The 12,873-nt window shown below is 36.9% G+C and overlaps 1 protein-coding gene across 2 annotated transcripts in view; it reads left to right on the top strand.

Annotated features, from left to right (window-relative positions):
• The window catches only part of HAAO (3-hydroxyanthranilate 3,4-dioxygenase), a 36,235-nt gene extending 23,598 nt beyond the window's left edge, over positions 1 to 12,637 (top strand). The window contains exons 7-11 of one of the 2 annotated variants that reach the window (XM_081942714.1): positions 4,409 to 4,554; positions 7,433 to 7,501; positions 8,513 to 8,554; positions 10,237 to 10,319; positions 12,117 to 12,637. In XM_081942714.1, the coding sequence (XP_081798840.1) occupies positions 4,409 to 4,554; positions 7,433 to 7,501; positions 8,513 to 8,554; positions 10,237 to 10,319; positions 12,117 to 12,195 (419 nt within the window). In that variant the 3' untranslated portion in view covers positions 12,196 to 12,637. The remainder of the gene's footprint in view (positions 1 to 4,408; positions 4,555 to 7,432; positions 7,502 to 8,512; positions 8,555 to 10,236; positions 10,320 to 12,116) is intronic. The other variant, XM_081942715.1, reaches the window with a different exon arrangement.
• The last annotated feature ends 236 nt before the right edge of the window (positions 12,638 to 12,873 follow it).

Below are 12,873 nucleotides of genomic sequence, written 5' to 3'. Positions count from 1 at the left end.
TAGGCTGGCAAAGATTTAATTCTAAAATCATTAATGAAGAGCCATCCTCCAATTAAAGTAGTAAGGCTACTACTATAGATTAGCCCTAACCTGCACACCCTTCCACTGTTTCTCCATGGCCACTTGTGCCTGGTTTCTTCCAGATTCATTTGTACATATTTGGTGACAGCAGTCTTCTCTCACACCTCACATTCTGAGGAGGTTTTCAGCATTGCACTTTGTCCAAGGACCTCCTTAGAGAGAGAGATTTAGCCTGAAGGAAACCAGTGCAAGGTCTCCCCAGCTTACCAATGTATCAATTGAAATAAAGCCTTAGAGTCACAACATTGTTCTATTCTCCTAACATATCTCCTTCATATCCATATGAATACTTGGACAGGTGATTATATTATGAACTGGATAGGTATCAGTGGAGTGCTAATGTATTCCCAGACACTTCTCTTTGTGCTTGAAAAGTCCCCAGACACCTTCTGCCCTACCTGACTATAAAAATGATAAACAATTTCTATCTACTGCTTTGCTTGAAAGTGTTACTACTTCTGATTCCTCATAACCTCAACAAAAGGACAAAGGTGCGCATGTGTACTGTGTTTTAGCAGTCATTGTGTGTGTGAACATGCTTCTCTTTTACCCAGCTGCTATTGTGAGAACACTGACAGCATGTTCTCGGTGTTTCCTATGATCCTAGCAGCCTTGGCAGTTTAAGAAAATCTGGGTTCATTTCGGGAACCGGAAAATATATCCTTAATTTTGGGAAACAGTTGTATTTCAGTGGCGAACAGCATGCTTGGCTTCTAAAGATATGCAATTTTCCATAGCATCTTGAGTAAATGTACTGCTGCCTTTTTGACAATTTATATAGTGAAAATATGAATGCAGTTTGGCATTAAAAATAGAAATCACAGAAGACATAGAATAACAGAGTTGGAAGGGATCTTTGAAGTCTAGTCAACCCCCTGCTTGATCAGGAGACCCTGTACTATTCTGGACAGATGGTTGTCCAATCTCTTCCTGAAAGCCTCCAGTGAAGCATCGACAACTTCTGGAGGCAAGCTGTTCCACGGATTAATTATTCTCACTGTCAAGAAGTTTCTCCTTAATTCTAGGATGGATCTCTCTTTAGTAATATTCTATCCACTACTTTTTGTCCTGCTTTAGATGCTTTGGATAATAGATTGAGCCTGCTTCTCTCTGACAGCCCCTCAAGTATTGGAAGGCTGCTATCATGTCACCCTTAGTTCTTCTCTTTGCTAGACTAGATATACCTAGTTCTCATAACCATTCATCATACAGTTTCCCCTCCAGATCCCCAATCTCTTGTATGAAAATATTTAGCATCCCAGATTAAGACTTCTCCTTCTGTATTTTCACTGTAAATTATTTTAGATTGTGAATGTGTTGTAAGTGATTTTTTTCCTCCAAATTAATCATTTTATTACAAAATACAAATAATACATTGTAGAATGCAAATATAGCCCACCACTGGAATAAAAAAAACCTCAAAATAGTAAAATAATAAAAATTAGAGGGTGTACCTGCAACAGATTGATCTTTATGAGATATGCATTGCGATGTGAATCAAAGTTCTTTGTCCTAACGTACATATATAAACTGGCTTTTGCTTTACTTCCATCAGTTTTCAGTCACCAGTCTCTTTCATTTAAAATATTGTATAAGAAGTTATCATAGGAAAAACAAGTTGCAGCAATTAGGCAGTGTTGTTATTACACCATAATAGCAGAAACTTCGCAATATGCTGAAAACAAATGCAATATCATCATTCCCCCCCCACCCCCCATTCCACCCAGCCAATTATACTGCTGAAATTAGAAGCGGATGTTGTTAATGAACATTTGGGATACCACTGAGATACTCAATATTTTTCTGTACCATGTTTGGGCCATTATTGAAAAAGCACCCCAAGGACATATTATGAAAGCACTCCCGTGGCTTTTGAGGAGTAAAAAGTGGGTAGGAACTTGGATTTTATCATTGTTCTTAACACAATGTTGCAGTTAATTTCACAAGACGTAGATCTGAAAATTTCAGAAGAGAACTTAAAACACCTACTGATCTTTCAGAGAGTTTGAATACAAACAGAAGATATAGTACATTGCATTTACAAGGGTTATAGCCAATTCTGTTCCACAGAGAGAAATGAGCCTCCAAAATATTGCTGAGTAGTAGGGGAATGGACTGTGTTATGCAGTACGATAATTTAAAAGGTTTGAAAGGGGAGTTCCCCAACAAAGGGAATAATAGATGAATGGATGGGACATCTGTTACAAAAATACAAGGCCCAAGAGAGTGAACAGGTTTTTCTACTCTCATAATGTCAGGGAAACCAGTTAAAAGCTAACACTCATTTACATTGGTTGAGGGTCAGCTCTGTTCTAAATTGGTTCACAAATTTCTTTAAAATGTAAGATTGGTTCTCACAAGGTGGTATGAATCGGCTCCAACACACAATTGATAACAGTCCTCCCCAAGTAGCTTATAAACAATAGAAATAAGATTCACTTTGCTTAACATTGAGCATACATAACAAATCACACTGAATCAACTATTGTTTTTTAAATGCACTTCAGCCATAAAAGAAAACCAGTTTGTGTACCCTCCCCCCCCCCAACAAATACAGTACTGTATCAGTTATTTTGTGAATGAAAATAGCGTGCAGTTTATCCAACATACCCTGGGAGACAGTATCATGATTAGTGTTCATTTTTATTAAAAAGACTCTATTGGCCACCATCTGTAAGAGAAGCCACTCAGTTGGATCAACTATCTGCTCTTAAAGAATAACTTAAAAGTAATTTATTAAATACGCTCTGCTACAGCTCATAGCTTTACAGACTAAAGTTAACATCTTTAACTTTAAAATTAATATTTAGAGCAACAACTTTTGGAAAATAATATTTAACTTTTCAACCCATTCTGTTTCCCAGAGCTGTGCTACAGTACATTATAAAAGTCACACATTTAGATAAAACATGGAATGTTTATCAGGCTCAGCTGATAAAGGAGGAGAGCCTGTGGCTTAGTGGCTAAGACTCCTGCCTAATATGTAATACAGCCCAGGTTCAAATCCCAGTAAGGGTATGGCTAGCTGATGAGAGCTAAATAGCTTGAAATGGATCTATACTAGTCTCCCTTTATTTATTTATCAGAAAAAATACAACACAAATATAAAAAGGCAACATTAAAAATAAAAATATGGGTTTCTGTCTGGATGGTTTTCTGTGATGAGCCGAATGACAGAAAGAGGGAGTAGTGAGCTCCCTCCCATATTTGGGCATACCAGGGGTTGTAACACACATACACACATACATACATACATACATACATACATACATACATACATGCTGGTTTTGTTGTATTCGGGTCTTTTCCCGTGTAAGGTTGAGATTGTCTTTGAAATGTTTCGGCAGGATCTCACCTGCCATCTTCAAGCTTGGGCTTAAAATGGGAACGGAGCTGCCGTCTTTCTGTAAGTCTTGGTGGGAGGGGATGGGATGCTGGCTTTGTTTCAGTAAGTGGAATGATTGGTTGTGTGGTTGTATCATGATTGGTAGATTGGTGCTGATTGGTGCAGGCTGTGTGTGCATTGTTGTTTTGTATTGTAACGGCTTGGGTGGTGGGTGGTGTTCAATACAAAACAACAATGCACACACAGCCTGCACCAATATATATATATATATGTGTGTGTGTGTGTGTGTGTGTGTGTGTTATATTTGTACTGATAAATAAATAAAGGGAGACTAGTATAGATCTATTTCGAGCTAATTAGCTCTCATCAGCTAGCCATACCCTTACTGAGATTTGAACCCGGGCTGTATATATCTTAGGCAGGAGTTTTAGCCACTAAGCCATGGGCTCTGTTCCTTATCAGTTGAGTTGTAACACAAATACATACATACATACATACATACATACATACATACATACATACATACATATATATATACACATACATACATACACACACACACACATACATATATATATAGCATACATATATATATAGCATACATATAAATATATACATACATATTCAGATGAACATGTATGTATGTATGAATACACACAGAGAGAGAGATACACAGACATATAGATGCAGATGCAGATGCAGATACAGATACAGATACGCACACATATACAATGAAGGGAAACCCACCACTGCTCATACTAGATACTACCAAAGTACTTTCAAAGAGTGGTCCTTGGTGCTCTCTGAGCTGGGTTATTTTCTTGCAGACGTTTCATTACCCAATAAAGTCTAGCACTGATTATGCTGCCTAGTTTGGTTAATGAAACAACGGCAAGATGTATAAAATAAAAAAGTGCAATATTGAACACTGTCTTTTCAATATCTTTGTTCCTTCTCTCGTTGTTTTTTATTTGTTTGTAGATGAAATCGTAAGAGCAATTCCTTTCCCACTAAATGATGTCACAGTCGTGGATCCTTTTTCTTTGCAAGCTTGGCTGAATGATCACCAAGAAAATATAGCTCTGAAACATTCCTTGAATCTTTTTGGAGACAACTTTGAAACAGAGGTTAAAAAATCAATTCTTAATTCTGAACTAGAAGGATCAAAAAAGACTTTATTATAACTGAATAAATAATATCCTGTTGGGAGATTTATTTTGACCAAGACATTTTGCTTCTCCTTCCCTCTTTCTCAGACTTGAAATTATGTCTCCTTATGCCTAATTAAATTATAAATACTAACCCTTATGTGCAATCTAACCTCCAGGCTCACCTTCTGACCCTCTTCCATTGGCCCATTACCAGGTAGATCAGACAAGACACATGGCTCTGTAAGATAATTTGACTTTATTTTAAAGCTATATTTAACAGACTCTTGCAAATCACCATCACCTTTACAGCCTGGTAATTTAGAGAATGTCCCTCCTGAACCCTTTGCTCCATCCACTATGCAGTTGTGGGCTACGCTTCCTCTTATTTGTTGTTCCCCAGGCAGCATCTCTTTGCCTGTTTTTCAAAGTCGTTGTCTCATACAATTACATCTACATAAAGGCAGAAACAGGAAAATCTATCTACTATTGGTTTGCTAATTTCCTAATCCTAATAACAAAAACACTCTCAAGGAAAATAGACTATTCTACTGCACTGAAAACAGTCAGAAATCACTGTTTTTTTTCCTTTTTACCTTGTATTTCTCTCCCCTTCTTGACTTTCCCCCTTTCCTTTCTGATCTTTGTTTCTATTGTATTTTATATCACAATAAACTCTAACAAAGAACAAGAAAAATAAAGGGAAAAAAATCAACTACACAGGTTGGAATTTGAAATCTGGAGCAACTCAATCTTTAGCTTCTTCCTGTGTGCAAAGAGGGATGTTGCCAGCCTGAACACTACAGAGAGACCCCAGGTACTACAACCTCCTGGCTTCTTTCCTACCTACAAGTGAAGAACCAGGAGTAGTTTTTTCTCTAGATGACATAATAGGTTGGTCTAGTCTAAATAGGTTGGAGCAGGTAGTCCTCTAGGTATCCAGGTGTCAAGACATAAGCCATAAAATATTTTATAGATCATAACCAGCACTTTAAATTTCCCTTGGAAACTAATCAGTAACTCGCACATTAGCAACCCTATATATTGCAATTTTCCCAGGATTAGTGCCAATAGCACACTGGCCACTGCATTTGTGCTGCTTTTAGTGTTCTTTAAAGGTAAACACAAGGAAAAGCACAATGTGGTAGTCTAAATAGGTTGTAATGAAGGCATGTGTTGAGATCATCTTGTATCTAGTAAAAAAACCTATGTATTGTACTAACCCAAGCTGGGCAAAGATCTCTCTAATCACAACTTATACCTGTGCCAGCAGGAACTATGTATTAAGAAGGATGCCCAGACTGTAAACTTGCTCCTTCAGAGTAGTATTTGCCAGAAACAACACCATTTCAATAGAAAGACTGATAGGGATTAGCCTTCATCTATTCTGCCTCATTCAGATTCAAGACACTGGATAAACATCAGTTGCATCTCCAAGGTGGAAATGTATATAGATGATATTTTGTTCTTTCTATTAAATCATGTATAATTTTCAGGGACTGGCTGGACAAGTCCCTTTAGTTTTCTTGGCACTACTTTCATAAATGGTTTGCCATTGCCTATTTCTTAGGGCTGAGAGAAAGTGACTGGCCCAAGTTCATCCAACCAGCTTTGTGGCAACGTGGGATTAGAACTCATGTCCTTAATCCTTACGCAAATCTTGCTTTCAAGTGTGGATGATACTACACCACAAATATTTTTGTATTATTGTACTTGCTTATAAAACTTAGCTAGGTGTTGAAAGATCACTAAAATAAAACTTCATTTCAAGATTTTTAAAAAACTAGGAGAAATGACTTTTACAGCCATTGGGGTAAAGTCAAAATACAATCCATAGATCTGTTATCTGGCCACCGTTTTGGTTTGAAAAAATCTATATGTAAAATAATTTTAGTTTGAAAGAATTGAAACATAATCTCTCTTAAGGAAAGATATAATTACAATGGAATTGTTGCATTATTTAGATCTCCAACCCCTAACACACCTTTTAGTGCTGTATTTGGTACAATTTCATCTTATTTTCTATTTGTACTAAAAACAGTAGTATATGTCACTTCAGATCCACCAGAGGCAAGTTATAGTATGTTCTTTGTTAGTTTTCCAATGATGTTCTTGGAAACTTTCCATCGTGCCAGGGCCACCTGTGCTGAAAATCTCCTTGTTGCAGCAAGAGGAATTAAGGAAATGAAGCAATGGAAAATATCCAATGATTACATCAACCTCTTGAAGGGGGAGTGGTGTCAATTCACCTTTAAACAAATCTTAAGCCATATTTGGGAGTTCCCAAACTTAGAACTTTCTAAATCAGGACTTTCTATTCTGAACAAACTCTCTTACCTAATAAAGCTGTGAAGATCAATTGGGAATATTTTTGCACGGAACCAGGTTTCGTGCCATGAATTAGGTGCTATTTACAACCTCCATGCACAACGGGAGTGATAATACTCCTCACAGTAAGCGTAGTTACTGGGAAAGTGAAATAGTGTGAAAATCATTATTGCAAAAACAAATGCTGCAAAAGCTAATCCTTTGAATCTATGAAAGGTGGAAATTTTTATATAATAGGTTGAGTTCATAACTCAAGAACAGTCGAGAATAAACTGTGTATTAATTGAACTAAGAGAAGTGTGTCACAAGAGTCTATGGCATATTTCTTTTTGACTTTCTACTATATGATGAAAGAGTTTCTTATTTCTAAGAAATATGATATATTTCATCTATATAATAAACTGGTGTGAGGTGCTTCCTCACAATATATATATTCCATTAAAATTTATTGTATTTCATTAAAATAAAGTAGATATACTTAACCCTCATCTTAAAATAAAAACAACACACTTTCTTGGTTGTCTCTTAGGTTATAATATTTGGACCAGGAATAACTGAAGAGGGAGGAAAGAATGCAGATATATGGATATGGCAGTTGGTATATATGCTTTATTTCTTACTTGCTATGTACAGGATTGTATTTTTAAAAAACCAAACAAACCTCCAGAACCAACACATGCATTGTTCTTATTGATCTTTCCCTTAGACTACAAAGTAATTGAAGATCACTAAAAAAAAAATCAGTCTTCATAAGTGACCCTTCTACCACAGTGGTTCATATCTTAGATAAAACCCTATATTTATTTTCCCTTTATTACGGCTATTGTTTTACCATTAGGATCTGAGATCTTGGCAGTAATCTGTTCACTGCTGCAAAGTTAACTTTCTTCTTTAAAAAAATAATAATTTGAAAAACATTCCTGAAAAGTAACTAGAAACTAAGAATATTTCCTCAATTTTTTTAAAAGGGGGGTGAGGTTCTGCATCCACCCATTGCTGAGTCATCAAAAAATAGGACTGACATGAAATTTGTTGCAAATTTTACTCATTGCTATCCTGCTTCTGTGGCTCGTCTTTCATAGTTTCTGTCCATTCTTGGTCTGAGAAGGGAGAGGGGGCAACATTAGGCAGGAGCAGTCATTCCCAACTTCTTCCCTATTGCATCTCTGATAATGAAGTTTTAGGGAATGATTTTTTAGGATTGTTTTGAACTCAGCTTTCCCCACCCCACCAAATTTCATCTAATTCAGTTCCAGTTTAAAGAACTTTCTAGTCCTATCTTATATATCATGTCTTTCCAATCTTCCATTGGAATAACATGGTAAAGAGTAACATAACAATGCATACCAAGCATGGCTTGTAGAATTTGTTCCCTTAATAGTAGTACTACTTTGGGTCATGTGATCTGAAGGAAGCAGAAGCTTAAGAATAGAACAATGGGAAGCATTCTGTTCATAGTGGAAGTATTGGGGAGATTTTTTTTCCAGGATTCCCCCCCACCCCACCCCACACCATTCCCTGGCCAGATATGGCCCATTTTTAATGTGAAAATCCCATAGTTGGATTCTCACACTGCAGTAAATTTGATCCTATTCTGTTCTGCTTCCAGAGAGTTAACCTGCTAACAAATGGAGAAGCAGATAGAAGAATTGTGAGCATATTTACATAATTTATTTCCAAAATTCTGTTGCGTTGTAAAGAATTAAAATAGCTTTTATTCACAAAAAGGCAGAAGTCCCTGAGTTGCATTTGCAGCCATTGGCTATTATTTAAGTTTTCCCGCTCACAGAGCAAAATCTGTTCCTCTCCTTTCCTTCTCCCAGTAGCCTTGTGATCCTGATGTGGAATAAAGTATGGGGGTACTTGTTTGGTTTGTCTGTCTGTGGGTAAGTGCATAGGCATACCTCAATGCCCTAATTTTGAATGAGGCCCTTAAATCCAGAAAAGTCACTCTTGTTTGCCTAAGGCAGTGGTTCTCATCCTTCCCAATGCCGTGACCCTTTAATACAGTTCCTCATGTTGTGGTGAACCCCAACCATAAAATTGGTGTCTCGGTTCCTAAGACTATGGAAAATATGTGTTTTCCGATGGTCTTAGGCAACCCCTGTGAAAGGGACATTCGACCCCCCCCCAAGGGGTCCCGACCCACAGGTTGAGAACCACTGGCCTAAGGCAAAAAATTGTCTATAATAGAAAAAGTAATAATAATGATAAATGAATAAACAGAGGCAGTAGCTAAAAAAACTTGGCAAAATAATGCAAATGGAGGAGTTTTCTAGAAAAGTTACTGCAAAAACTAAATCGATCCATGAATAGTTGTGTTTGACACAAGAGAGTAGCAGTCTTCTAATCTAAAGTACTTGAGTTCCCCCTAAGTTGCTGGAATCTGAACCAGCAACTTACAAATGACTGAAAGACACTGAGAAACCAACATGGGGGGAAAATAGGAAGCCTGAAAGCTGACTGCATTGAGTGTGCAATCAGTTCTCTCCTTTTGAAGGAATGCAATTACCCTGCAAAAAAAGTAGGAAAAAGAGAAGGTAGCCAGACACAAACTGTGTCTCTCCGAATGCTTGGCAGGGATCTGAGCATCTACTGATGATGATGATGATGAGCCTCCTTCCCTTCAGGTACATCTGTGTTCTGGTCAGACTTCTTTTAGTTCTTGCAGAAGTGAATTAGCTTGACACGACATCTCTCTGATGAGATAAAGATGGCCTTTTCCCACACTAATGGTTCCCTCTTAGTAATGTCTACACCATCCCTGTGGGTTTAGAGAACTATTTTTTTAGTCTGAAAAGCTTTTCAAATATCAGATGAGAAATGTAGAAAAGGAAATGGGGAAAAGGGAGGGGATAATCCCTTCCATTTTCAGGCAGACCAATCAATCTGTGTACTGCAAACTTAGTTTATTAGTGAGTCTCCTGGTTTGATTGTTTCTGCTCATTCTTCCTTGGTGTCGGTGATTTTTTTTCCAAATTTATAAATTATGAGAACATCCTAAAGGGGAAAGGGAAAGTATTTAACGTTGTAGGTGAGTGACAAAAATATACTAACAAATTTACTAGCATTTCCCTCCAACTTTTTATCCACATTGTTGTAAGCAATAGACATTGGGAAAGAAGTGAGAATGTGTCTATGTTGCCAAAGCAACCAGCTTAATTGTGTATCTACAGTTAGCCTACTGTCATTGACGAAGTAGAGCAAAGATGAATACGAGACAGGCAAGATTTGTTTATACTGCTGAATTTTTAAATTTACATTTTAAATCTCTGTTTCAATTTTAAAACCAGAAAGAATTAAAAGTCTGCCTCTTTTCCCCCACCATTTTAGGAAGGTGCATCTTTTGTTACTATTGATAGAAAAATCCAGACTTTAAGGGCCGGAGACAGCCTTCTTGTCCCGGTGCAAACTAAGTAAGTAAAATATTGTTATCTATCTTCTATTGTTGCCCACATTTGACTAAAGCATTTTTATGCTCCCAGGTATGCCTGCATCATTGTCCTTTCCATTTTCTATTAACGCAAGGTTAAAATGAACAGAGTCTTCAGGTGCAGACTTACAGGATCCTAATATAAAAGGTTCTGTAGATTATCACTCTGTCCAATGTAGCAGCAGTTTTGGCAGGAATTTCAAGGAAGCAAAAAGGTCTTAGAGGTCTTTGATTCCCCCCCCCCCTCCCAGTAAATGCCAAATCTCTAATGCTTGTCTTGATCTGGTTTACATAATTTCTTTGCAGGTTTGCAGAATTTGTGGCTTTAAATTTGTGGCTTTCTGGACATAGACGATCTACAATTCACAGCCTAACCACTTAGCATGACCAGAGTCAAAAGTTGCCAGAAATTAGTTTAGCAAAATCTATTGGAATAAATTGGTTATATTTTCCCCCTGAAGCTGAATAAGTATTTGTCTTTCAGAAACAGCTATAATGTTAAAATGATCTCTGAATGTTTTGTTTCCTCTAGATCAATGAAGCACTGATTTTAACAAGCTACTTTTTGCAAATGTGCCATGAATCAAATTCAATATGCATTATTCTTTTGGTGAATAATTTCCAGAAAAATAATTTGTGCTGGCTTTTTAATCTCCTGCAATACCTGTTCTGTGCTATTAATCTAAACTTGATTCATCCAAGAGATTTTTTGCACTTAACTGGGAAGCATGCAACAGTACCATTGAAAAGATGTAGGCAGACTATGAACATTATGTATATCCAGGACATACAAGTCCCAAATGATGCCTCTTGTGACTTATGTCTCCCTGAATTGCTTACATACTGTACTGTTCTCATGAGCCACATTCTTTATCTGAGATTACTCTTGAGCAGTCCTGCAAGATCTAGCTATGTCTTGGTATAAGTCAGCAAATCTGAGACCCTTTAACTAATGAAGGTCTATCGTCTGATATTGGCATCCCCAAGACCTCAACGGAGGAGGCCCCTGGTACATGGCAGAGATGGTAAGACTGATAGCTGGCTCAGCATTAAGATAGGGCTTGATAGGACAGAACCTGATTCTTGACCTGCCTCCTCCTGGTTCTATTCCATGTTTTAGACTCTTGAAACCAGTCCAAAATGCATACATATAGTCCACTGAATATGCTTTGATGTTGGTAGAGGCAATTGCAGGGATTGAAAATTAACACTGAAATCACAGTTAAGTTAAACCGAGTTAAATCTAACTAAATATTTAATTCAGCCAAGCTTCCTGGTGGGATCCATTCATCTTTGGTATGGCAATTTGCTCTAATTATTTCAATACGATATTTCCATATCTTTTGGCAACTTTCTATGTAATTAAAGTAATGATACTTTCCCAGAGCACCCAAATTATTTGGTTTTATTGCTTGAATTACTTGTAATTAAATTTGGAGAAGGAGGAGCAGTTTGAAACTACACTATAAAATTTGTAGCATCCTCAAAATAATACTAAGCTTCTTTTTAACTGATAGTAATTCTTGGAATTGTATTGAAAAAAATGACACATGATTTTTAATGGGTTAGGTGCATCAGTATTTTAGGAGTTTCAGATTTTACACTTGTTAGACAACCTTCCCAACTTTGTATATCCAGATGTGCCTAGATTGTGAGTCTCAGAATTCCCAGCTAAGAGCTAGGAGGGAGCTAGTTGGGAAAGGTACTTTGCTATGGCTCATAATAAAAATTCTGACAACTATGCATCATTCTTTACTTTTGTTTGGTGTTTTTTTTAAAGGTTTCACTGGAAGAGAGATGAAGGCTCCATTGCTCTTTCTGTTGTTCAGAATCCAGAGAGGAAAAGACCCTATGTCTGAGTTTGGTATCTGTATCCTGTTCTCAAGAATTATTAATACAATTATCTTTAAATACAAAAAGTGTATATGTTCTGCTTGTTTTAGAACTCTGAAAATATAATGTAAATGTATTTCCTGGAACTGAGTGCAACTTGAGTTATGTATGTGTGTGTAGAAATGCTGCCTAACCTAAAAGGTATAGTTATAAATATGTCAGGATATCACTATGAATAATTTGTAGTTATGAAGGATATTTATTATGCACAGGACCAGATGTTCATTACCAATATCAGCATCTTAGTATAAACAGGAAGGAGTGCTCGTATGTTATATCTCACTTCTGGTCACTTCGCTGAACTCTGGTTGGTTACTAGATGTAGAGTATGTTCTGCTCCAGCAAAGTCTTTCTTAGAATCCTGTCAAAGTTGACTCAGCTTTCCATCTTTCAGAGGTCAGTAAAATGAGGTAATAATAATAATAATAATAATAAATTTGAATTTATTAGCCGCTCCCTTTCCAGGCAGGACTCGGGGCAGCGTACACTAGGACATATATAAACATACATATATACAAAGACATACATGCACGGAGGAGGTAATAGATTACAACATTTAGACAATTAAAACCATTAACATACCCCAATAATAAAAACCCAATATACAATAAAAATTTAAAATTTAAAAAAGACAGTCAGGAGGA

Source organism: Natrix helvetica, assembly GCF_964273705.1.
Source record: "Natrix helvetica genome assembly, chromosome: 2".
Taxonomy (NCBI): Eukaryota; Metazoa; Chordata; class Lepidosauria; order Squamata; family Natricidae; genus Natrix; species Natrix helvetica.
The sequence above is the reverse complement of the archived record's forward strand: the minus strand, read 5'-3'. Positions and strand labels throughout refer to the sequence as shown.